Source organism: Hippopotamus amphibius, chromosome 2 (genome assembly GCF_030028045.1).
Source record: "Hippopotamus amphibius kiboko isolate mHipAmp2 chromosome 2, mHipAmp2.hap2, whole genome shotgun sequence".
In the NCBI taxonomy this organism is placed as follows: domain Eukaryota; kingdom Metazoa; phylum Chordata; class Mammalia; order Artiodactyla; family Hippopotamidae; genus Hippopotamus; species Hippopotamus amphibius.
The window spans coordinates 205,414,017-205,439,604 of NC_080187.1; the positions used below are offsets into that span (position 1 = coordinate 205,414,017).

The 25,588-nt window shown below is 46.4% G+C and overlaps 1 protein-coding gene across 2 annotated transcripts in view; it reads right to left on the bottom strand.

Annotated features, from left to right (window-relative positions):
* The window catches only part of DAPK2 (death associated protein kinase 2), a 116,957-nt gene that overhangs the window by 20,455 nt on the left and 70,914 nt on the right, over positions 1 to 25,588 (bottom strand). For both annotated transcript variants that reach the window (XM_057722787.1, XM_057722786.1), the window contains exons 4-5: positions 21,221 to 21,359; positions 4,213 to 4,342 (exon numbers count right to left, since the gene is read on the bottom strand). In XM_057722787.1, coding sequence (XP_057578770.1) covers positions 4,213 to 4,342; positions 21,221 to 21,359 — 269 coding nt within the window. The remainder of the gene's footprint in view (positions 1 to 4,212; positions 4,343 to 21,220; positions 21,360 to 25,588) is intronic.

Genomic DNA, 25,588 nt, shown 5'->3' on the forward strand with positions numbered 1-25,588 from the left:
GGTCATTCATCTTTACTGCTATACAATAGACCACTGTGTGAATACAGATCATCGCCGAGGCAGGTTCTCAGTGATCATTTGGATGGTTTCCACTTCTTTTATTATTTTATTATATTATTATCTTTTATTGGAAAAACATTGCTATGAATCTTTTTGTATCTGTCTCCTGAGACACACATGAAAGATTTTCTCTAGGACAGTGATATTCAAAGTGCAGTCCGCAGGCAGTCTGCAGACTGTCACTGGTCCTGACAAGGTATGCACAGAAGTTGAGAATAAGCATTTTAGAGACTTGCATAGCAATCTGACATTGCCGTGACACTCAAACTGTGATCATTTCTCTAGGAATTTATTTTTATTGTATCTTATTGAAGAAGCAGTCCAGGAGAGATTTTTTTCTTTTCCAAGTCATTCACCATAGAGAGTTCAAGAAGCACAACTCACTTTCCAGTGCTCATCTGCTCAATACACATACACACTCACTTCTGTCCTCTGGGGGCTCCTGTTTGTCCGTTTTCATCTGTGCTTTTCATCTTCTTTGTCTTTTTTTAAAATCATTTTTTGTTAGTTTTCTTATTGATTGTTTTTTCTCCAGCTTCTATTTTTATAATGGCTGCCCTTGAGACGACTATGGCTATCAAACAAATTCTAACATAAATCAACATTTTGACACTCCTCTAACAATACAAGGACTTTAGAACACTAATTTCAAGTACTCTGTCCTAGCTAACATTATTTTCTTCAGCTTCCAGTTCTATCTTTTTTTCAGTCCCACAATGAAAGCTTCCTCCTCTCCTCATCACCACCATTATCATTATTTAGGAAAGAAAATAAGTATATTTGCCTAATGTTTACTAATTTCTTTGCTCCTATTACTTCTTACATTGAGACCTCCCTTCAGAGTCATTTTCCTTAATTCAGAAGTAAAGCTTTTAAAAGTTTCACTAATGAAGGTCTGCTGAAGGTTAACTGTTTCTATTGTTGTGTCTTTTTTGCTGTTGTTCTTTTTTTGATTTTTTTTTTTTTTTTTGGTTTTTGCTTTGTTTTTCCTAACCTTTTACCCTCATTCTTGAAATACAATTTCCCCACAATTTTTGTTTTGTTTTGTTTTGTTTTGTTTTAATTTTATCTCAGCTCTTTGGAGATACAATTCTATTGGACACTGGCTTCCATTGTTGTTTTGAGAAGTACGCTGTCAGTGCAATGATTGATTTTTGTTTATTTTTGTTTTTTTGTAGGTAATCTGTCTTTTCTCTCTGGCTGCTTTTTAAGATCTTCTCTCTGTCTCTGGTGCCCTATAGTTTCATTATAATGTGTCTAGGTATGCATTTTTTTTTTCTGCTTAATACATTTTGCTTTCCGTATCTGGGGGTGCATATTTTTACATCAGTTCTGAAAATTCTTAGCCATTCTCTTCAGACAGTGCTCCTCTATTGTCTTTATTCCCTCCTCAGGGATTCCAAATAGACCTATGTTAGGCTTCCTTTTTAGTCTTATTTCACTTATCCTCTCTTTAATATTTCTGTGTCTTTGTCACTCTGGGTATTCTAGCTAATGTTTTCCAGCTCAGTCTTCAAATTCTTTCATTCTCTCCTCGGCCATGTATAATCTGTTGTTTGGTCCATCCATTGAGTTTTAAATTTCAATGCGTATATACTGAATTTCTTAAAGTTCTATCTGGTTTCTGTTAAAAATTTACCTGGTCAGTTTTGAGTCTCTTGTTGCTTACTCAATTCTTGTGAGTCTACCTTTTATTTCTATATATACTCCATTTATTTTACAGTCAACATCTGATAATTTCAATATCCTACATCCTTGAGCATCTAAATCTTGCTAGCCTCTGATAAGTGCTAATGTGTGCACTTGCTTTTAGGAGAGGTCCTCTTATTGAATATTCTTGCTGCTCACAGTTCTAGCTCTGAGTTCATTTCACTCACTTTTGGGGGTAGGACAGTGGCACTGAAGGAGTTGCTACACTTCATTTATTTTATTTCCTATGAGTCCAGAATTGCATTAAAATAATATTTTTCTCAAGAATCCAGTTTTGCAGTGAGAGGGCCTTTTGGAAGACCTGGTCCACCATACCCCCGGAAGCTGACACTAACTGTTTAACCCAGTCTCAGGTTAAAATGTCAAAGAACAGTGGGACTAGGGAAGACTGGTTATAACCTGTTTTCAGGGGTCTTGGGAAAAGGAAGTCATCATAATTTGAGCAGGGGCTTAGAGAAGCCACTCTATATATCTGTAAGGTGCAAATAAGACCAGTCCTGGGTTGGAGCTGTGACACACTGGCTCATAACAGTCAACTGAATGCATCTTTTCCCAACTCTGAATTCAGTGACAACATGTTGGTAGCTTGAAATTCACAAATGCTATAAATTAGGGTTGTATTCTGTTTTGTTTTGTGTCCTAGTTGACCAGTATACCACTGGGAAAAACCCTCACAGTCTGGCGCTGCCCATCAATATCCCACTCACACTGCCAGCCCATGTGAACCCTCTGATCCATCTAGGCTGGACAGTGACTTGTCCCTGCTAAATGCACTCATTCTGCTGTGGTACCTCTGAACCCAGGATGTGCACCTCCTCTACCCTGGCTCCTTCCCCATCCCCCACCCACAACACCAGCACTTTGTCCCTCACTGGCTCAAGGCCAGGACTGATCCCACTGACCTTGGGAGAGTGGATATATTGTCTGAACAGTCTTTCAGAGCTGTCTATATCACTCCCTTTACAATTAGCCACATCCTGTCTTGTGAGACCTCTTCCATTACTGCCCTGAATTTCTAGTTGAACCATTTATTATTATTCAACACTTGGTATGAATTTAAATAAACATGCATTTTTACCACATATGTGACTGGTGGGCAGCAACTGCTATCTTGGACAAAGTTGAGACTAGACACCTGTACCCCAGGTTCAAGTTGGCTCTGCCACCAACTCACTGTGTGACCCTGGGTGTGCCATTCTGAGTGTGGCTTCTTACCGTCACTGTGCCCCCAGTACCTAGTATCTGTCATCCCATAGGTGGAGAATAACCATTGGTTGACCTTAACTACAATCCTCTAGCTCTCTAATTCCACATTTAAACTAGATCAGGTGATCTGAAAACATCCTTTCAGCACTCTTATTTGATGGTTTGATGTCTTGTTTCCAAAACTAAATTATAAGCTCCTGAGAGTAAGGTCTTCTTATAGAGACAACCCGGTGTAATGGAAAGAGCATTGGATGTATCTGTTTTTGAATCCCTGCTCTATCACCTACTGGTTGTTTTGCCTTAAACAAGGCACTTGATGGAGAAGATATTTTAAACCTGCTTCATGAGGTCCTATAAGATCAAATTTAGACAAAGTTTGTAGAGCACCAGGCATAGTGCCTGCAACAGCAAGGTTTCCCTGCCAGGGGGTCTGTGGGGCCTCGGCAGTTTCCTTCCACAGTGGCTGCACAGCTGGTATATGTGGCCTGAAAATCCATCAGGGTGGATGTTCTGATGCATCTCATCTTCCTTTTTGATTAGACTGTGGTCAGAAGTTTCAGCCCTCAGGTTTTGAGGACACCACGCCCTCCCTCCATCTCTAAGACCACTCCAACTCCCAAAGCGGAGAGATGTTGGTTCTCAACTCTCATTCTTTCCCCTCTGCAAAGCTTTTTCATTATGAGCCCCCCACCCCCACCCCTTCCCCCCAACCTGTGGTGCAAGTCCCATCAGGCCTGGGCAGAGGGAAGACAGAGTCGCCAGGGCTCTGCTGGAGCTGGGCCCCCTGAGCGTGAGTGAAGGCCGGGCACACGGGAGAGGCAAGCAGGTGTATCTGGCATCTGGCAGATGATTTCCTTTTTCTTTTTCAGGAAATCAAAAGCTACTCCAGAAAAGGCTGAGTTTATGAGAATGCAAGAGGGAGAGGTAATTTTAAATGTTCATAATCACTTCATCTAAGAGGAGGAAGTGGGGCCAGCTCTGGGAGGATTTAACTCTGCAAAGGCCTCTAGCCCTACCTGGCCTCCCACTGCCCCACTGAGCACTCAAAGCCAGCACCTGGACCCTCATCCAGAGGCCAGCGAGACATTTCCTTCCCCAGCCCTTAGATTTCTAGGGGTCTCCAAGGCATTGTCTCTCAGCCCAGAGGCCACAGCCCCAGACACAGGGTTTGCTCCTGGGATTTCTCTACCTTTTGATCCCAGATTCTCAGCTGGGAGAGAAACAGCTGAGACTCACCAACAAATTCCGGCGTCCCAAAAATGTTCTTAAATTCAACTCCATCTTCTATTTCATGAGCTAGGCCAAAGTCAATCAGCTTGATGTGTGGAATGGGAATATTCTTGTCCAACAACATAATGTTTTCTGGCTGGAGAATAAAAAAAAAAAGGAAGAAAAGGGATAAAAGAAAAGATGGTAACTAAAGCTGTGTTTTATGTTTTTGCTTTGGGTTTGGGGTGGGGTTTGGTATTCTTTTTTAAGAGACCAAAACTGCATAAATTCTTTCTTGTTTTTGTGTCCGCAGTCTTCTCCTGTGAACTCAAAAACAGCCACAACGCCAAGGGCAAGGCCTGGGTTTTACCAAACCTGCTGCTGACAGCAGAACCGGACTCTGGCTTTAATCCTATCTCTGTCTCTGAACGGCAGATCCCTCTAATGCAGTGCCTCTGTTTCCCCATCTGTCAAATGGGGCCAGGGCGATACTTGCCGCATTTCCTGTAAGCAAAACCACCACGTTTCTGTGTGTATGTGATGGGGGAGGGGCACTGCAACTTAGCCTCACTTTACACTTGGTTTATTGACCTCCGTCTTCCTGACCATCTCTTTCTCCTGGCTGGTCAGCTTCCTGTTGACAACACTCCCCTCCTCTAGACGAACGGTGTGGCTCACACTTCTCTATGTGTTTAACTAATGTTGGCCCTCGGTGGGACACAGGAAAAAACACCTGATTTCCAGGGAAAATACCAGCTGCCCAGACTACTTCCAGCCCAGCAAACAGCTGCCAGACCTGACACAACCAAGGGGGTGTGTGTAGGTGGGGGGATAGCCCTGCCCTGGCTTCACACAGCCCAGGCTCCCCGTGACACTCCAATAGGATCCCAAGCCTACCCTTCTCACTCTCACCCAACCGCTCAGAGCACTCGGTGGGTGAGCAGGTCCCTCTGACTCATCTTGTTTCCTCCTGCTCTTCACCAGGACCATCCTAGATCACATTCGAAATGAAATGCCCTGAAAACATACATCCACACAAAAACTGGTACACAAATGTTCACAGCAGCGTATTCATAATAGTCCCAAAGTGGAAGCAACACAAATGTCCATCAACTGATAGGTAGATAAACAAAATGTGGTATATCCATACAGCAGAATACTATTCAGCCATAAAAGGAATGAAGGCAGAGGAAAAAATAAAAAGGAATGACGTACTGATACGTGCGACACCATGGATGGACCTTGAAAACATCGTGCTGAGTGAAAGATCAGTCGCCAAAGACCACAGATTACGCGATTCCATTTATATAAGATATCCAGAATAGGCAAATCCACAGAAACAGAATAGATGAGGAGTTGCCTAGAACTAGGGGAATGCGGAGTGACTGTTAATAGGCACAGGGTTACTTTTGGGGGCGAAAAAAATGTTTTAAAATTGACTGCAGTGTTAGTTGTACAACTTTGTAAATTGTACACTTTAAATGGGTGAAATACATGCTATGTGATTTATATAAACCTCAATAGTGGTTTTAAATAAATAGATAAGTAAATAAATAAATGTTTAAGAAAATTGAATGTCTGTTTCTCAAAGTACCGGAGAATTTCCCACCTTGCACTTTTGCTCTCAGCATCTGCTCTAACTGGAAAGCCTCTGCTCAATCTCTGCCCACTGAAATCCTAGCCAGGCTTCAAAATCTAACTCAACCCACCTCTTCCTTGAAACCTTTCCTCACCAGCACTGAGCCTTCTCCCTCACCCTCAGATGTGAACCCTCCCTCCCCTGGACCCCTTCATGCTCACTGGAAACCTTTTTGCTCTGACAGTTGTCACACTCTCTCTTGTCTGACAGTTCTTGCTGTCTGTCCTTGCTGCCCTACTGGACCCTCAGCTGGTGGAAGGATTCAGGTGTTTGCATCTCTGCCCTCTCAGTGCAGAGCTCAGAGGGTGGCAAGCAGACGGTGGCCCAAACTGTTGGCTGAACCAATTCTGAATCTGCACTGAAGACACCCCAGGTGTCCCCATCCCTAACTTCCTGGCTCCCTGGTCTCTGTGACCTCACGTCATTGTGGCTGGAAATTTTCACTCAAGTGAGTTGGATGAGGAATCCCTCCTTTTTATTCCTTTAAGAAAAAATAAATAATACATTTCCTTTTGAATTTTTAAGTGTGTTTATTCTTTTTCCCCTCTGGAGATTTCTCTTAGCTTTATTTTAAAAATGTGTCAAAGTCCTTTCCCAAGGCAGGGCAGCTCCTTAGGCTCTGCCGAAAGGAGAGTGAGGGCAGGGGGAGGTCAGGACACAGGATGCAGGCTGGGGGCTCCCGCCAGTGCCCCAACCCAGCCCCCCAGTGGCTGCCCAGCAACCCCAAGCATCCTGGCACCCTCTGCAGTGAGCTGAACCCTCCCCACTGCCCACCATCTCCTGAGCAGGGGGCTTCTCCTTCCCCCATTCCACCATGTTCCTCAGCCCTTTTTTGGGAACTTCTCTCTTCCTGGGAACAGCCACAAGGCTTCTCCCTGTGGCTGAAGGGCCCGGCCAGGGTCCTCCTGACCACCACGCAAAACCCACTGAACAAGACTGGGAGTCGCAGTGGACAGAGGCAGACTCACCAGCCCTGATGGTCCCCAGAGCTGGAGGGCAGTAGGAACAGGGGCAGGGACCCCCACGGGAAGGAAGGAGGAACAAGTGGAGGCAGAATTCTCCCAGGCAGCACCCTGAGAAGTGAGAAGCTTCTTGCTTTGCATCCTCTCACCTCTGTGGCCCACAGTCCAGGTGAAATAGCCCCCCTGATGGCTTGTGAGAACCTCCTGGCAAGGCCATACTTATCCCCTGAGTCCCGTTTATCCCCTGCCTCACCCCAAGAATCTAACACACAGCAGGTGCTCCCCTGCTTGGGACACTCTCCCTGCACTGTCCCTACCTCAAACGTGGCTACTTCCTATTCACATTTCAGTGAAAATAGTACCTCCTCCAGAGAGCCTCCCCCGGCCCCCCACCCCCACCCCCTCCCCAGTTCCCACTGCACCCTGCACTCTATTTCAGTGCTTCTCCCACTGCCTTGAGCTTGTCAGTTTACTGACCTGTCTTCCCACCCTGGGCTGAGAGCTTACCGAGGCTTTTATTCCTATCAATAACCCTAAGCTTAGCATAGAGCCTGGCACCCAGCAGGTGCTCAGTAAATGTTCCCCAAGTGAAACCAGGTGCCATGTAGTAAATCTCTACAATGTGCAGGGCTGGTGCTAACCAGGCACGTGACATACTTTATACCTCATTGACCCTCTCACGCGATGGGTGTTAATCATTCCTCTTTCTCAGAAAAAGAAACCAAAACTGAAAAAATACTGACTCATGAACACAAGGGTTTTAATCTTTATCTGTCCGACTCCAATGCCTGTGCTCCTAACCACTAGGCTAAATGGCCCCCCTGCTCTGCTTCTCAAGGGTCCTGGGAATCTATCCCAGGGAGAAGTGGGAATGCCCTTCGGTCCTGGCAGCCTGGGGCAATCTTACAACCTGGCTCGGCACAGCTACTTCCCTGCCCCAGCACCTGTTTCCCATCCCAGGATGCCTTTTCTTCCGGTGATGCTTTCACCCAGTGAGTGGTCCTGAGCCCCGCCCCTGGCCTGGTCTTCCTGCTGTGTCCAGAGGCTCAGAAAGAAGCCTCAGGCCCTCCTGGGCTGAACCACCTCATGTCAATGAGAAAAGAGAGTTCCTGGTAAAGAGAGTCCCAAGATGGGTCTGGATAAAGTGGTGTGGTCTAGGGGTTCCAGGCTGGGAGGTGGCCCTGGTGCAGCAGGAACGCTCTGCTGGGCGGTCAAGACCTGGGTTCTCATCCCCACCTCATTCACTACTCACAAGTTGGGCCATTTGGACCAGATGCACCTTCTGGCTCACACCAGCCCTGACTGGGAGTACACAGAGGCTGCAGGCTCCCTGCCACCAATGTTTCCTGCTTCCTGTCCAGGCCACCAAAGAGATTCTACGCTGGCCAGGGGATCTGGACCCCATATCTGTAGCTTCTCCTGCTTTCAGAAAGGCTTCCTTCTTGCTGTCCCAACCTTCATTAATAGTCTGATGCTACCCAGGAGGCAAGGCAGGGACTGACATTTACTGTACATCTACCAAGGCAGGCGTTACACTAGTGCTCTATGTCATCCTTGCAGCCACCCTGAGTGGCTGCATCAATCCCATTCCACAGACGAGGAAACTGAGGTTCAGAATGCTAAAGCATTCGCCCAAGGTCCAACAGCTCATAATGGCAGAGTCAGGATGAGCTTCCCGGGAAGTCCAGCTCCTGCTCTCTCCACCGCAGCACCCAACTTGGTTAAATGAAATATCTTCAGTGGTCCTACTGATCATCAGAGAAAGTCCAAATGCCCTGCCTGATATCTGAGGCATCCGAGGCTCTGCACCGACTGCCCCCAATGCTCCCTTTCCAGCCTCACTGCCCATCACTTGCCTGCACCTGTCCTATATCCCCTCAGGATGCACATTACCGGGTCCAGAACGACATCTCTACTCCATCCTTTACTCTGGCTCTTCTTCTCACCTAGAATGCCTTTCCTACTCTTTCTCACACTTTCAGAGCCTATCCCCCACCTCTGCCTCCTTTTATTCCCTTGCTTTTCAATGAAGCAGCCCTTGACCTCGTGCTCTAACCTCCCCAGCACCAAACATGCTTATGAGTGAGTGGCCCTGGTTGCAGGCTGTCTTTCGTATTGTGATGCAGCTTTCCTGGGTGGTAGCCTCCTTGGGAAAATGTGAATCAGCTTTAAGGTTCCTGGCATCCCTACGGAGTCTTGCATTCTGCATATTTCATAACAATTTGCTGATGTGGATTGAAGGAATTGGGGGCTAGTAGCCTTTCCCTTTCTGTGCCATGAAGGCCCTCTACCACTAGGGGAGCCCGAGAGCACGCCCCACGGCAGGGCTGCTGTAAAGCTGGATCAGGAGGGAAAAGGGACTCAGGAAGGTTCTGAAGGGTGGTCTGAGGGCAGCAAAGAGGCAGTTCCCCCAATGGTTTGGTCCAAGCTTCTTTGCTTCCCCCCTCCCCAAACAGGGTAGGGTGGTGGGAGACAGCCCGGGCCTGGGTATTGGGAAATTCCAATTTCAACTCTACCACCCAAGGCTGTGTGAGCTTAAGCAGGCTACTTCCTCTCTCTGGGCCTCAGTCCCCTAACTCCAAAGTAAACTCTGGATGACAGCCAAAGCCTCTTCAAGCTCTAGGCTCTGTAACTGCCAGGAGGCACAATCTCCAAGCTGCCTAGGCCAATTCCCACTTCTCTGGGCCCCAAGCCAAGACCCACAAAGCCTCAGGTCTCCTGAGGAAGGAAGAGCAGGTCAGGAAGGAAGAGCAGACTGCCAAGCCAGACTGCCCTCGGGACAGTGCAAGCCCATCCACACTCCCTCACTCCTGTCATTCTCCTCCAGCTTCATTTACTTCAACCAAACACTTTACCCACACACCTGACGTCACCTCCAGAGCACGGCTGGAGGAAGGGATCACATTCTCATAGGTGTTGTCACTGTCGAGCCCAGGGCCCATGGCATGGCCATCAGGAGGTGAAATTTTCCCCATCTGTTAAAACAAACCCACCAGCTCAGCCTACCAGGCAGGCAGCTGCAGGCCAATGTGCCCTTTAGCAGCCCAGTGGATCTGGCCAGAGGTGCGTGTCATGGTGCCAACTGGAAGCTGATCCTCCAGGGGACCCGTGTCGGGTGATCCCTACTGGCCCAGTACAGCATGTCTAAGAGTCCCTGCAGGATGAAGGCAGCTTTGGGGGAGCTAGGCAGTAAGGTGCCAAAGACCAGAGCTTAGAGTCAGGCAGGTCTGGCTTCCAATTCCATCTCTACTGCTCACAGTGAAACCTGGGCAAAGTCATCGGACCTCTTGGAGCCTTGGTTTCCCATCTGTAAAATGGGAACACCTACCGTGGCATTCAGTCGATCTGAGAATTAAGAGAGATGGTCCACATAAGGAGCAGTGCCCAATGATATCTCAGAGCAGGGTGGCTATCTTTGTTCTCTCCTTTCTGGGATGCAGCAGTGACAACAGTCATTCCTGGGAACTTTGCTGAATCCCTGCTCAATCTGAAGAACATGCCCTTTGCAGACCTGCCTCCTCCCCCACATTCTGTCTTACCCCAGACACACAATGTTAGGGCTACAAGGGACCTCACAGACCATTTAGTCCCTTCATGCTGCAGCGCTGCCCAGAGAGGTCCAGAAACTGCCAAGGTCACTGAGCAAAGAGCAGAGCCCATGTCTGCTGACCCCTGGCCCAGTGCTCTCTCCAGGTGCTCACATGGCCTGTCTGTCACTGGGTGAGGCTCTTCAGCTCAGCAGAGCAGGAGCCCAGCCTTCTCTGTGTTATGGGGACGAGGAAGCTGCCTAGGGAACCTTCCCTGGAAATGTCAAGCATGGTCCCAGGTTATTCAGGAAGTGCTGGGCAACCTGAGAAAGCAGGGCCAGTCACTGCCAGGCTTCTGTGGGAAGGTTTCCATGGTGCTGCAGCAAATTCTCCCCCTGGCACACTGTAGATGAGACCACAGGCAGCCCTTCCTCACCAGGCTCCAGTGGGCCAACATTCGCCTTCATCGGCATTCAAGGCCCTCTCACCTCTGGCCAGCAGAGTGTACTCTGCTACATTCTGGCTGACCTTCATCACTCCCACCCCAACCTGCAGTTCACTCTGACGGAATGCCTTTCTGACAAGCGTCTTCCCCCCTCCCCACCCAGCTCCAACACCTCCCTGCTGGAATGCCTCCTATGACCCCCCTCCCCACCAACACGTACACAGCTAGCTGTTTCCACCCAAGGCCCTGCAAAGTACACGGACATGCCCCTGGCAGAGAACAAACTGCACTACAATTACTCCCTTACACGTCCTCTCCCCACTATCTTCAGGCCTCACAGAGGAGGACAGGGGTTTTGCCTCTCTTTGCCTCTCTTTTCCATCCCTCGCACACAACAGCAGTTGCAAGGTAGCAGGTGCTCAGGAATGGTTTACTGGATAAAGGAATGAATGGACGAATATGGTCACATGTGCATCTCTTGCACAACCTGCTTTTAGGAATTCAACATAGATAGTGCCTTAGAATCTGGGTTTGAATCCCAGTTTTGCCATTTACCAGCAGTCTGACACCAGGCAAGTTACTTAACCTCTCAGCCTCAGGCTTCTCACTTGTGTGTTAGGAATAACAATAAAATCTACCTCAAGAGGGTCACTAAGAGGATCAGACAAGGTGTAGAAAGTGGCCTGTAGCTATTATCATCATCTCTATGCTTGTTTCCTTGATCATGCCTCTCCTTCCCAGAGGTCTTTATCATCTGCCTATTAATGATACCCATCCTTCCAGGCCCAGCCAGAATGCTATCTTCTCCAAGAAGTATCACCTGAATACCCAGCCCAGCCCTCCTTCCTTCGCTCAGCTCCACACCTGTGCAGCAGTCTTGACCTGCAGCACCAAGCACTGCCAAGAGCTCTGTGGCTTAGTCTTGCCTCCCCCACTAGACTGCAGACTTGCTGAGGGCAGGGCCTGTTCCTCCTGCGTTCCCAAAGGCACCCAGCCTGAGGTTTCACGCATAGCAAAACCCATGGCACATAGTTTACAAAGCATTCATGCTCCTCTTATTTGATTCTCACTCTCTGAGGCAGGTACTGTCACCACCCCATTTTACAGATGAAGAAATCGAGGCTCAGAGAGGTTAAACACGTGCCCAAGGTGCCTCAGCAAGTAAGCAGTGGACCTGAGATTCAAGCTCAGGCTGACTGCAAATCCTGTGTACTCTCCCCTCTCCCATGTAGCCTCTGTTCCTCTAGCTGATGTAAGGGTGCCCACTTGGATCACCCTTGCATGCTGGCAACGTGGGCATTTCCATCTCGGCTCTGGTGCCTCACCAGCTTGCTGCTCCAGCTCCATGTTTTTCCTAGAAAACTCACATCTTAGGGAACGGTCCCAACCCAGTCGCACTGGATTTGTTAAACCACAGCTTCTGCACATTCCCTCATGGCCTGCTCCTCTGGGGGAGACTGCTGCATGGTTCTGGAGGCCCTGCCTGGTAAAGCCAGAGAGAAAACGACTACCTACTGTCTCTATGCTCTTGTTGCGTAGAGGGAGGGAAATAAAATTTCATTTTCAAAGCTATTCCAGGACCAGTGGATTTTGGCCTTGGGCCAATCAGCAATGCTGGCTCTCTGGTCTGTGCCATGTGACAACTAGCATTTGCCGTGGGCTCTCGCCACGCATCACCTTATTAGATCCTCATGGCCGCCAAGCTGTGGATAGGTGGCACCTCCATCTAACCAGGGAGGAACCTGGGCCTGAATCCAGGCATTCTGAGCGCAAAGCTGTGCTCTGGGGGCCCATCTGGGCTAGGTACCCATTGGAATCCCCTGCGGACTGTGTTAAAAATACCAAACCAATTAAATCAACTCACCAGGAATAAGGTTCCAAAGCTGGTTTTCTAAAGCAAGCTCTGCAAGGAAGTCAAAATGAGACAGTGACCTGCGTTTGGGGAACCAGTGCTAAAAAGGGCCCTCTCACTGGACAGACTTGGGTTTCAATCCCACTTTTGCCCCAGGCTAGCTGTATGACCTTGGCAATTCACTCAGCATTCTGATGCTTGGCCCTTACCTGCAAAACGGGAATGTTAATATGGTAAGGGGTTCTGAGGAGGCACTGGAAAGCCCTAGGAGCGCTTGAGCAACCTCCCCTCTCCATACAATGGCCATGACCATGGAACCTCCCTCAAAGGGTTGTCGTGTGGATAAAAGGGGTAAACACACACAGAGCATTCAGAGAAGAGCCCACACATTTACTACAGCCCTCAAAAAATGTTGGCTGGCATTATTATTGTTACACCACTGCTGCCACTGCCACAGCTGGCCCACATACAGCACTGTCCTGTTTATAAAATGCTTTCACCAACAGGGTCTCAGAGAGCCGGGGTGGGCTAGAGCTGGTGCCTACTGGCTCATGAGAGCCTGCTGTTAAATTTGCAGGAATGTTGTGAGCCAGTTGTTAAACTGAGCCATGCAAGAATATTATGTTAATATTAAAAATTAAATTATAGAAACATATTTAATTACATTACATTTAAAATGCTTAAAACTTACTATTTCCTAATTTCTACTACATTTTATTATCTGTTATGTTCTTGAGGTTATTTAATGCCTTTTTTCTCTGAATGGGGGAAATACTACATCATGGTATGTTACTGCACCCCTCTTTCTAGCTCTAGGTAGTGTCATCATGTTGGTACCTTGAAACTGGCCACAGTGGGTATATTTACACCACTGAAATGGGCAGACGCTACAAATCAGGGCTTAATTTCTTGATTCTAGACTTAGGAAGTGCTGGAGAAAATCACTTAATAACAGATTAAACTTATAAATATGTTGCATCTATAGCCATTATTTTTTACCAGCAGAGAAAATTGAGGAAATATTTTTTAATATTCAAAAACTATTATCCAATGCAGCAAAGAAGTCATGTCATATTGCCAAATGCGTGAAGTTCCAACACACGTCCTCATTGCTTCGTTCTCACCTTACTTGTTAACAGAAACAAAAATATCAATGAACAATCCTGTGGGAATTACACTCGTTTGTCTACTGCATCCATAGGTTGGCTATTGATACAAGAGATTGGCAGAAACCAAGGAAAGTGATCTACGAGAATCAATTTATTTTTGTGAAATTTACAAAATAAAAGTATTATATATTTTATTACTTGTAAATTACATTATAAACCTTTATATCAGTAGAATTTATAATAATTTAGTGTGTGTATACATGTATTTGTTAACTGGAAATCCAGCTATTACCAGAATGTCACTGCACAGAATTTGAGTAGAGTAAGTTACTCTCTGTATTCTCCAGATGAGGAAACTGAGGATCGGGGAAGTTAAGTAACTTATTCAAGGCCACACGACTAAGAAGTTGTGCAGCTAGATTTTTACCCAGGTTTTTTCATGCCAAGATACCTTTCTACCACCCTTCAGCACTTCCAGAATCAGATTCTTTCACTCTTATTGAGATCAGCTGCAGGGGGAGGGCTGATGGCAGAGATGTGAATGGAACCTAAAAGGTACTATTTGAACACATGATACTTCAGTGGAGGCCAGGCCTGGGCAGGTGTCCAGAGTGGAGGGCTGTGGCCAGCTGACAGTAGCAAGGAGCCTCTGAGCACCTAACGGTGATGGCAAATTAATAAAGACAAAAGAGGAGGAGGGTACTGCTTTTTTGTCTTCGTTTCCTCATCTGTAAAATAGGGATCATGATATTTACTCCAAGCCGTATCAGCCTCACACAGTGTCCTGCCACCTTGGGAATCTGCCCAGCCTGCTGGCAGGAAAGCACCACCTTACTCATTTCCCCTTTGGGTGCTTCCATGCCCAGCTCCCTTTCTAAATCCCTTTAGAGGAAAGAGAGGAATAGGGAGAAATGTGGCCTCACAGGGGGGCTAGTTAAAATTCACAGCCAGCACTTGTAAGGAGACTTAGAGTTTGCAGGGAACTTTCAGAAACGCTGATCTCTCCCTGGCCCCTCACTCCACTCCTGGGTGAGAAAGTGAGGGGCAATATTATCTCCGCTTTCAAGGCCAGGAAAGGTCAGAGCTGTGACCTCCCAACATCACCCAGCAGAGGTGAGACTTAAATGCAGGCTTGACCCACAATCTTCTCCTCTTTCCACTTCCCATGTGGCCTCCTGCTGAATCTCGGGAGAAGCAGCTGGCTGGTTTAATGCTCCCCATTTACCCATGAGCTGCTATATTTCAACTCTTTCAATTATGGCTCTCCACAGTTTAATTTTTGCCACATTTTGTTCCTTCTCTCAACCGTTTAGGAACTCAGTGTCCTCATTTCACTCTTCCTTGGGTCACCCTAGGGTGGCACCTTAGTAGTTGATGAAGGAGCCAGCATGCACTCCTAGGGCTCTGGGTTCCCAGGCTAACGTATGGGGCTGAGATGCAGGGCCCACGGGGCACACACTGAGGCTGGGCACAAGCCAAGCTTTGGGTATGAGGAACAGGAAACAGGGTGCACCCTCAGAACACACCAAGAGGGAAAGGAAATCAGAAGGACTTGTATAAAAGCCTCAACAGCAAAGTAAATTGCTACCGAGCACATGTGGGCTGCTTGGGTTAGAACGAAGAGTGAAAACAGCAGGAAAGAAAACTGAAGAAGTAGTAGAGTTATAACACCTTAAAACACACACACACACACACACACAAACACAAAGACACATACACCCTGTTCATAAAAAGCTGGAGAAAATATACCAAATGTTAATAATGATAATTTTGGAGTTGAGAGTCTATAGGTAACTTCCTTGTATGTTTCTATATTTTCTTACTTTTTATAAAACCATAAATGACCATCAATTTTCATTTTTTTAAGAAAAGTTTATGGGGTAACTTTGGTTCATCTCTTTCCCACATTCTTATTACCTCCAACTGGCCTACTCTCTCTCATCCATTCTCTCTCCCCTGCCAGGAGAATTTTCTTTCTAAATCAGAAATAGAATAATGTTTCTCTACCAATTAAAGGTCTTCCACAAATTACTGTCAACTTTCTTAAGTGTGATAATGGTCCTGTGAGTTGGTAGGAGATTGAACTTAATCTTGGGAGATGCTTATTGAAGTGTTTGGAGTGAAGTGTCAGGATAGCTAAAATTTTCTTTCAAGTTACACCATCATTTTAAAAAATTACATACATTTTAATACTTATTTTTAAATTTTTATTAAATATATTTTTAATTTAAAAAATCACATATATGTGTATATATAATGCTTTTATACAAATGTAAATATATATTTTTTTCTTTCTTAAAGAGAGAAAGAGGTAAAGCAAATGTGGACAGATGTTGAGTGTAGAAGGTGGGCATAATGGTGCTCACTGTAGTCTTCTAATTTCTTCAAACATTTTGAAATGTTTTCACAATAAAGAATTTTGAGGGTAAAAAGTCTTTTACGGCTGTGACTGCCTATACAAACTTCTTGGTCTGCCCTAAACTGTTACAGTCTCACCCTAACCTATCTTGACAGTCAGAACTGCCAAGTCTCACTGCTATTTCATGCTCCAAGGTCTTAGTATGGAAATCATCTCACTCTTGTAAGATATACTTTCAAATACATGCACATTTTATAGCAATTAATAGAATACAAATGAACTTTTTAAGTATGAGGAATAATCTATTAGAAAGAAGAAAACGATGGAACCAGATGAGACATTAACTGTGCAAAGGATAGATTTACGGCACAGTCTACACCTTCGGATTAAGCGTGTGTGAAAGGCATGATGCAAGCAAGTAAGGAACCCCCGCACTGTTAGGATCTGGTGAAATAAAAGCTGGTGATACTCAGCTTTGCTTAGGGTCTCCTCACTGGCTACGTTCAAGTACCAGCCCTATCATTTACTACCCGTGTGGTCTTGGACAAGTAACGTAACCTCTCTAAAGCTCAACTGCTTTATGTGTAAAAAAGTGACAATACCTTGCACCTCAGTGGGTGGCTGTGAGGATCAAATGAGAGAAGAGATGTATAAGCATGCTGTATTCTAGAAAGTAGGATCTACGTTTAAAGTAACGTTAGTATCATTCTTACAAAAACTTGATGAGTAGACCCCATCACATCATGAACATACGAACAACTCAAAGAACGGTCAGGGCACAGAGGCATTTGGACTTCCGGAGTATCTTGCTCAGGAATTCACTCTTCTTAACACTGTTTACATAAATCAAAAAAGTCCCTTCGGAGTTCTGTGTTCCTGGCTTGCATACAATTTCATTCAATTCTCATGGCATGTTCTTTGTGCTTAAAATACCAGTCAGACCTGAGGACCACCTTCCATTTCTGAATTCTCAAGCTGGATTTGGGAAAGGGTGGGGAGACACACCCATACTCAGAGCGGAAACTCCCAGATCCAAAATAAACAGAAAACCACACAAAAACGCCCTCTACAAGGCCTTTATTTGTGTGGGATCATGTACTAGGGTGAGGTTCCTGGGTGGTGCTGAGCCCCATTTCCTGGTGTCCATCCTCCAGATGGCACATCAGGTGCTACCCAAGATGAGGGGCAGTCAGCCCCAAGGTCACGTTCATTTATGTAAATACAGGGCAACATCGTCTACCTGCACCCCCTCTACCTACCCACACCAGCAGGCCTGTGTGTGGTGAATTTACACCACAAACCGGGATGGTATTCTTTTTGCTGAGGCAGAGAGCTTACCCCTTGGAAGTGAGTGTTTCTTGGTGAGAGTCACGGTTAGCTTTTATTTGAGATGGCCTCGCCACCAGTTTCACTCCCCGTAGATGGTGGGCCCTTGGAAGGCAGGTACCATATCTGATTGATGTTTGTCACGCTACCCTCAATGGTCCCTCAATAAATGCCACATCACTGAATTGAAAACTGCCTGCCATCTCTATTGCATTTTCCAGATGATATCCACGCGTGCCTTTGTCTTACTAAACCATTCATTCCTTCATGCACTCATTCACCCAACACTGAGTAACTCAAGTGTCAGGCACTGTGCTAGAGACAAGGGCAGAAAGTGATGCACGGTGATAAATGCTCCCAGTGGAAATCTGTGCAAGGGGCAAGAGAAGCGAGGAAGCAGGTTATTTCTCAGTTACGCTTTGGGAGGTGGCAGGCGTGGGAAAGGCTTCCCAGAGGAAATGGCATTTCTGCTGGGCCTGCAGGATGAGCAGGAAGTCTTTGGACAGAGAAAAGGAAGACTAGTAGCGTCCGGATGTGAAGAGCACAAACAGAGAAAAGGGGCCAGCACATGTATCTGTCATCTTGGTGCCGGGGGCTAGTGTTCTGGAGTGGGGAAAGGTAGATGAGGCCAGAATCAGGGCTCAGGCAGTGCAACACAGGCCTGAATGCCATGCTGAGAAGGGGTTCACTTATCCTATGGTGGGTGACAAGGAGCCACCACAGATTTCTGGGCAACAGCAAGCCACGACCTGTTTTCACCAAGACTGCTTACTGTACATTAACTTTTCCATTCATCTGCTCTCTGCCACAAGGTTGGGAGCGTGTCGTAAGCAGGGACAGAGCCTCACTGTCCCAGCACGGTGGCTGACATGGCAGGAGAGGTCATTCATATTCCAAAGGCAGGCCAGAGAGCTGATCCTCCCCCTCCACCTTCTCCTTCCAGCTGGAAGCTGAGCGTGGAGAACAGGTCTTGAGCAGGGATGTAGAGATAAGATGAAGGCTGAGTTCATGCGGCAGCCAAGCAAGCCTGACTCACGTGACAAGGAGAAGAGAACGCAGGAGGAGTGGAAAGCAGAGGTCCCTCGTGGAGAAGGAAAATCAGGAAGAGAAATGTATTCCCATAAAATGAATTTTATATGGTAGCACCAAGAAGGCCCCTCTAAGCTACCAGCTGGACCTTCTGCACGATCCCCTCTAGCTGGCGGGAAGTTCCAGCCAAGGGGAACACGCACCCACATTCTGGCTCCAGGAAGTATCTAGCCAATCGTGAGGTAATCCCACTGAGTTCCAGCTACTCATCACTTTTGAAGTTGCCCAGCTGGGCCTGGGGCCAAGGGACCCATGGGTGGGGGAGTCAGAAGGCTCAGAGTCCACACCCCTCTAAGGAAACAAGGCAGAATGGGGGTTAGTAGCACCTTCACCCTACATGCATCCAGGAGAAACCCAGACTGTCTCCAGGCTGTGGAAAACGTCCAGATTGAGCCCAGGAGCCAGACAAGATCCCCTACCAGCAGCCCCACCTAGCAACCAACCTCAGCTCTCTGCTGGGCAGTTTAGAATTGCATTAGCACGTTGTGTTTTCCTAGTCTACCAGGGCCCGAAACACTGTAACAAGAGTTGTGTTTCCTTTTCCTCTATTCTGGGAAGGGAAATAATAATACCAGCTTCTATTATAGAGGACCTAACTAGTATCCAGCACTTAATCCTGCTTCTCTCTCATTTTTACAACTCTGACAGGTAAGTATTACCATTTGTGTTAAAGCTGAAAAACGGAGGTTCAGCTGTTTCCTGGTACACCGTAGAGTGAGGGTGAAACCGTGACTTGCCTGACTCTCCCCACCGCTGCCGGCTGCCATAGAAGTCAACCGAACGGCACAAAACTGCTGTGATCATCAGGGCCTGTGGGATTCCACACCCCTGCCTCTACCAGCCCCGTGAGAGAAAAGACAAAGAAGCCCATTTTGAGGCTGGCCTCCTGGAGCCAGCAAAGACACAGAAAATAAGTCAGCCGTCCATAGCATTACCAGGAAGAAGACGCAGGTGCAATGCAGGTAGCCCGTTTCCTGCTTGGTATGTTATCACTCTGAGGTCCAAAGGCCTGCCCAGGCCATACCCTCCTTAGTGACCCCGAGTTTTACCCTGTGACACCTAAGCAAGACTCTGCTAGATGTCTTCTACTGGAGGAGCTCAGGATACTGTGACAATCAGCCTAAGAAGGGGAGACTCAGAGCAGGTCACCCCACAGGGCAGAGTAAGATCTGGGGTGGGATCCACGTGTGGGATGTGACCCCGCACCCTGGTGCAGCCGCTGAGACCCCGGGCACACCATACCCTCTCTGGGCCAGACCCACAGCTGGAGCTTGGGTGTCATCCTGGACTCTGCCCTTCCCCTCAATTCCCACATCTAATTAGGTACCTAATCAATCCTCAGAGCAACCTGTAAAAGGTCTTGAATTTGTCCCCTCATCAAATTAGTTTGTCACTTGCCACATCTCACCCAGATTACTGTCCCCATTCTATCAGTGCTCCCAGCCGGAGGGATCTTTCTGAAACACACATATGCTCACCTCGCCTCTCTGCTCATCTGGCCCCATCTCTCAGGGAAAAGTTCAACCTCCTTGGCTTGGCTTCCATGCCTGCGTCTGCCTCCTGCTCTCCTCCTGGCTTCTCCATTCAGCACATTCACCCTTTGCCTGTACCACCCTGACTGCATTGTGCTATTTCAGGACCATGTACCCGCTTCCTTAGAAGGCCCTTCCCCTCTGCTAACCCCTGGCAGTCCTTTAAAACTCAACTCAAATACTACCTCTTCCAGGAAGCCCTCTCAGATACCCCAGACTGACTTAGATTCCTTCTCATTTAGTCTCCCAGCCCCCAGGTACTTCCCTCTATCACAGCACTTAGAGTTGTTGATCTCTCTTTTCTGATTCCTGCACAAGTTCCTGGAAGAGAGGAACTAAGCTCAGACAAGGCCTCAGTTGATTCTGTACCTATAGCAACACCCAGGCACTCAGCACAATGCCTGAAACACAACAGGAATTTCTGGATAGAAAAATGAATGGGTCTCCTCCCCAGTAAACAGGTCCCTCTGATCATAGGCCGGAGGATCTTTATGCTTCGGGTGACTGTGAAGGCTCATCAGTCTATGCAACCAAGCTCAGCTACTACGGGAACCGATCCTTCTACTCTGACCACACTCTTGCTTTGTGAAGTCCTATGTGGTCACAGTGAACTTTCTCGACCCTGAACAACAGTTACCACAAATGATCAGTGGCCCCTGGAAGCAGCTTTATGGCCACAGTAAGGGGCGGGGCAGGGGCGCACAGCCAGCGGTCACTGGGCTCTAAGAGTTACAACCTCTGGTCAACGGATGCTGGATGCTGTGCTGGGTCCAGAGAGCCAGGCAACCTCAGCAGTATTTGTCTGAATGTGTCTAGCTCTGCCCACTCAGGAGTTAGCTCTTGGTTACTGAAAAGTTCAGTCTTGTGAAACGGATTTGGTTTCAAGTTTCCTGTCACTGGCTTACGTATTTAAAAATTACACCCTATGTGCTCCCTGAAAGAAAGAAGATGCCTGAGGTCTGATTCAGAAGCTTCTTGCCATCAGCCCCTATGTGAAGAAAACTTTATCTGTGAAACAAAACTCAGGAGGGAAACAATTCTTGTGGCATCATATCTTTCCCAAGAGCTCCGAGCTTGCAACTGTAAGATGAGGGAGAAAGGCCAAGTGGGCGCTGACCCCTCCTGGCAATGACACCAGGAGAGACTAGGCCCATTCTTCCTGAACTGATTCTTTTCCCTTTGCCCCTTCACTGACCTTGAGATCAAAGTGAGCAATTTTCTTGGCATGAAGGTAGTTCACCCCTTCCAGGATCTGCTTAATGAAGCTGGTGGCCTCCTCCTCACTCAGGGACTCCTTCTGGGCCAGGAAGTCGAAGAGCTCTCCTCCGGACACTCTGCAAGACACGGGTAGGGAGGGCCCAGGCCCAGTCAGCCCTGTGTGTCATGAGCCCAAGCCCATGGGTGCAACCCCTCACCCTGTCCCCAGGCACCCTGCATGGCAGAATCCCCTGACCCATCTCTGTGGCTCTGTCCAGCCAGCACAGGGACTGGCTTTGCTTCTATTTCTATTTTCTGTGCTCCTCCCTTTGGATTACGAGGGCAGGAACCACCCTTAGGGCATCACCAGAAGGGCCTCTGCTCACACTCTAGGCCCAGGTCCCTGGTTACTCTGGGTGCTACCCCTCCCCACCATATGACTGAGGTGACAGAGGACAGAAACAAGTGCTGTGGGATGACAGAGAGGAACATATGCTGGGCCGGAAACTGGAGACTTAGGTTCCAGTCCAGTCCTGCTATTGGATTTGCACAATTCACTCCTCGCCCCCTCCAGGCAGGCCTCGGTTTCCTCACCTGCAAAATGAGCAGACTGATCAAGATGGTTTCCAAACCCCTTTCTTTGATTTTATAAAAGATGACCTCTTCAAAGACATGTCCCTAACTTAAACATCAAGACCCATTAATTATATTCATCTCTAAAAACTCTAAAATACTGCTTTTGTCCTCACACTCTACCCTCCTATACCCTATGGTTGATGTGGTAGGAATAGAGAGACCCAAAACGACTAGTTCACAGTTTTGTCTGATTCAGGATTTATGGCTGCCAGAAAGAATGGGAGATTTTTATTTGCTAAATCTGGCAGTCCTACTGGACTTGTTTGGCCTCTGACAGATGCTGGAGTATCCAGCTGACATGGGCTTCTCTGGAGCTGGGACATAGCCAAGGGTCACCCCAGGAAAAGATCTCAGGAAGGGATTTGGGTCAGAGGGTCCAGGAACTCAGGATCATCTGGAAAACTTGTTTAAAAAGCAGATTTCCAGGGGTTAAGAATCCGCCTGCCAATTCAGGGGACATGGGTTCGATCCCTGGTCCAGGAAGATCCCACATGCCCCTGAGCAACTAAGCCCGTGGGCCACAACTACTGAGCCTGTGCTCTAGAGCCCATGCTCTGCAACAAGAGAAGCCGCCGCAATGAGAAGTTTGCACATGGCAATGAAGAGTAGCCCCTGCTCGCCCCACATGCAGCCACGAAGACCCAACACAGCCAAAAATAAATAAATAAATAAATAAATAAATAAATAAATAAATAATAATAAATCTTAAAAAAAAAAAAAGAAATCTACAGCATTTACTAACTGGCCCTTTAGAGAAAAGTTTTGCTGATCCCACTTCAGGATGTTTAATGAATGAAAGAGCTTTATTAAACTATATGAAATGAAACTATATGTAGGCTTTTAAATAAACTAAAAACAAAATAAAATAAAATAAAATAAAATAAATAAAATGCAGATTTCCAGATCCCACCAGAGATCCTACCAAATTAGATTCTCCAGGAGCAAGGCCTCCAAGCCTGTATTGTTGTAATAACAGACATAACAATGGTAATTAATATTCATTGAATACTTTGTGCAAAATGTGTACTTTTTGCACATTATCTCATTTAATCATCACAATACCCTAGGAGCTAAGTACTATTATTTTCCTATTTCACAGTTGAAGAGACAGAGGCTCAGAAAGGTTAAGTCACTTGCCCAAGATCTAACACCAGTAAGTGGTAGAATCAGGATTCAAACCCAGGAAGAATGACTCTCAACCACTATATCATAGAGTGTCCTCAGATGATTTTCATATGGCCAGAATGGCTTCTGTCCCAGTTTTGGGAATAATTCACTCCCTGCCACCTAGTCCATCCTAAATAAAGAGCTTCAAAATCTTCTTTTCTCCTTTCTTTAAAAATGTCCAGAAGCATAGATAGACCCACTTATCAATCTTAGCATCATGAAAAATAGAACAACTAGACATAATGTGATACAACAGGAAGTATACAGCAACACCTACAAAGTATTGCAAACTAAAAAATTGAACCTAAATCTGCTTAAGCCTCAGTGCTATTAACGGAACTCTCTGCAGTGACAGAAATGTTCTCTCTATATGCTGTCCAATATAGTAGCTACTAGTCACGTGTGGCTACTGAGCATTTGAAATATGGCTAGTGCGACTGAGGAACTGACTTTTAAATTTTACTTCATTTTAATTCAAAAACTGAAGTGGTATAAAATATTTTCTTTTAAATACAATTTTATTTTGTTGGCAGGACTGCACTCTAACCATTGCATTGCAAATGAACTGAAATGTGCTGTAAGATACATACTGGGTTTTGAAGACACAGGATGAGAAAAAGAATGTAAGCTATCTCATTAATGAGTTTTATATTGATTACATGTTAAAATGATAATATTTTGTATACATTGAGTTAAATAAAAAATGTTATTAAAATTAACCCACCTAGTTCTTTTTACCTCTTATTCAATATGGCTGCTAGGAAATCCAGCATTTTTTTGCATTTGTGGTTTGTACTATATTTCTACTGAACATCCCCAATAGGAAGGGCATCTTGCTTAGGTCTAATTGTAGTTTTCAGGAAATACAGGACATGGAAGAACAAGTTAAATGACACCACGAGGAAGGAATAAACCACATCCAGACTGTGAAACAATCAACAGGACAAATGACTTAGTTCTCACAACAAGTCAATGGCATCAAAAAAGAGAGGGAAGGAGAACTGCCATAGAATAAGAGACATGGGAGTCAAAAAAACCAGACCCAGCATGCAAACTTCCCTCATTTGGATGCTAATTCAAATAAAACAACCATAAAAAGGTATCTTTGGGTTCATCAGGTATATCACTATGGACTGGAGCATAGACAGCCTCGGTGGTCCGGGGCCTGGATGGATAATTCTGTCAGGTGTGATAAACCCCTGGAGGCCACGTTTTTAAAACTGCCATCAGTTAGAGATACATACTAAAGAGTTTACATGTAAAATGAGGATGGTGTCTGAGGTTTGCTTAATTTTTTAATTTTATTTCTTTTGACATACAATAAACTGCATATATTTAAAGTGTGCAATTTGATATTTTTTTCTTATTAGTAATGTATATATGGCAATCCCAATCTCCCAATTCATTCTCCCCCAAACCCCCCCCCCCCACTTTCCCCACTTGGTGTCCATATGTTTGTTCTCTACATCTGTGTCTCTATCTCTGCCTTGCAAACCGGTTGATTCATACCATTTTTTTATATTCCGCATATATGTGTTAATATGCAATATTTGTTCTTCTCTTTCTGACTCCCTTCACTCTGTATGACAGTCTCGAGGTCCATGCATGTCTGAGGTTTGCTTTAAAGTATTGCAGCAAATGAACAGTTGGGGTCAGGAGGAGTAGGATTTGATATAAAACAAGACTCGCAATATAGGGGTAATGTGAAGCTGGGGGATGGGCCTTTGAGGGTTCTTACATCATTCTGTCTACTTTTGTATATGTTTGAAATCCTCCACAATAAGAGGCTAATAGTAAATTCCCAGGGGAGTAGGCTCCTCACTCTCCCTCAGTGATCCCTGCACAGAAACCACCATCACATGGAAGTTTCCTAACAGATGAGGAAACCAAGCCCACATGAGGGGAAGTGGCCATGCAAGGTCTCCCAGCAAGAGAGCGCATGGTCAAGACCATGTCTAAATCCCAGGCCTCAGTCCCGTGCCGTGCACCATATCATTGTCAGGGGTGGCAGTGCTGGAAGAGGACTTGGTTTTGAATTTATTTAGAGTTTTCCGCCTGTGTGATGTGCTTCCTCAAGCATTCTCTCACTTGAGACTCACATCCACCCTGAGGGGTAGATGGAACTTCTGTCTTGGTTTCCCAAATGAGGAAGCTGGGGCCCCAAGAGAGCAGTAACTTACCCAAGGTGACACAGCTGGTAAGTGGCAGAACCAGGATTTAGATCCAGATCTTCCCAGTCCTAGTCCACCAGGTGTTCCTCTCACCATACTCTCCCCACATTATAAAGCTCGAGTTGCCGATGCAAAAAGGAAAACTCAAAGCCACCCCAATCCCTGAGCTGTCCTCTGATATCCCTGTCCAGCTGCCCAGCTGCATCTGTGCCCTCACATACTGGGCTGTCACTATCTGGCTGGCTCTCTCTCCCCAGCTAGACTACCTTTGCTTCCACAGCACCTTGTGCGAGAAAGACATGCAAGAGAAGATGGGAGAATAAAAGAACTAAGGAAAGAAGTAAGACATTTAAAATATCAACATGGCAGGAATTCCCTGGTGGTCCAGTGGT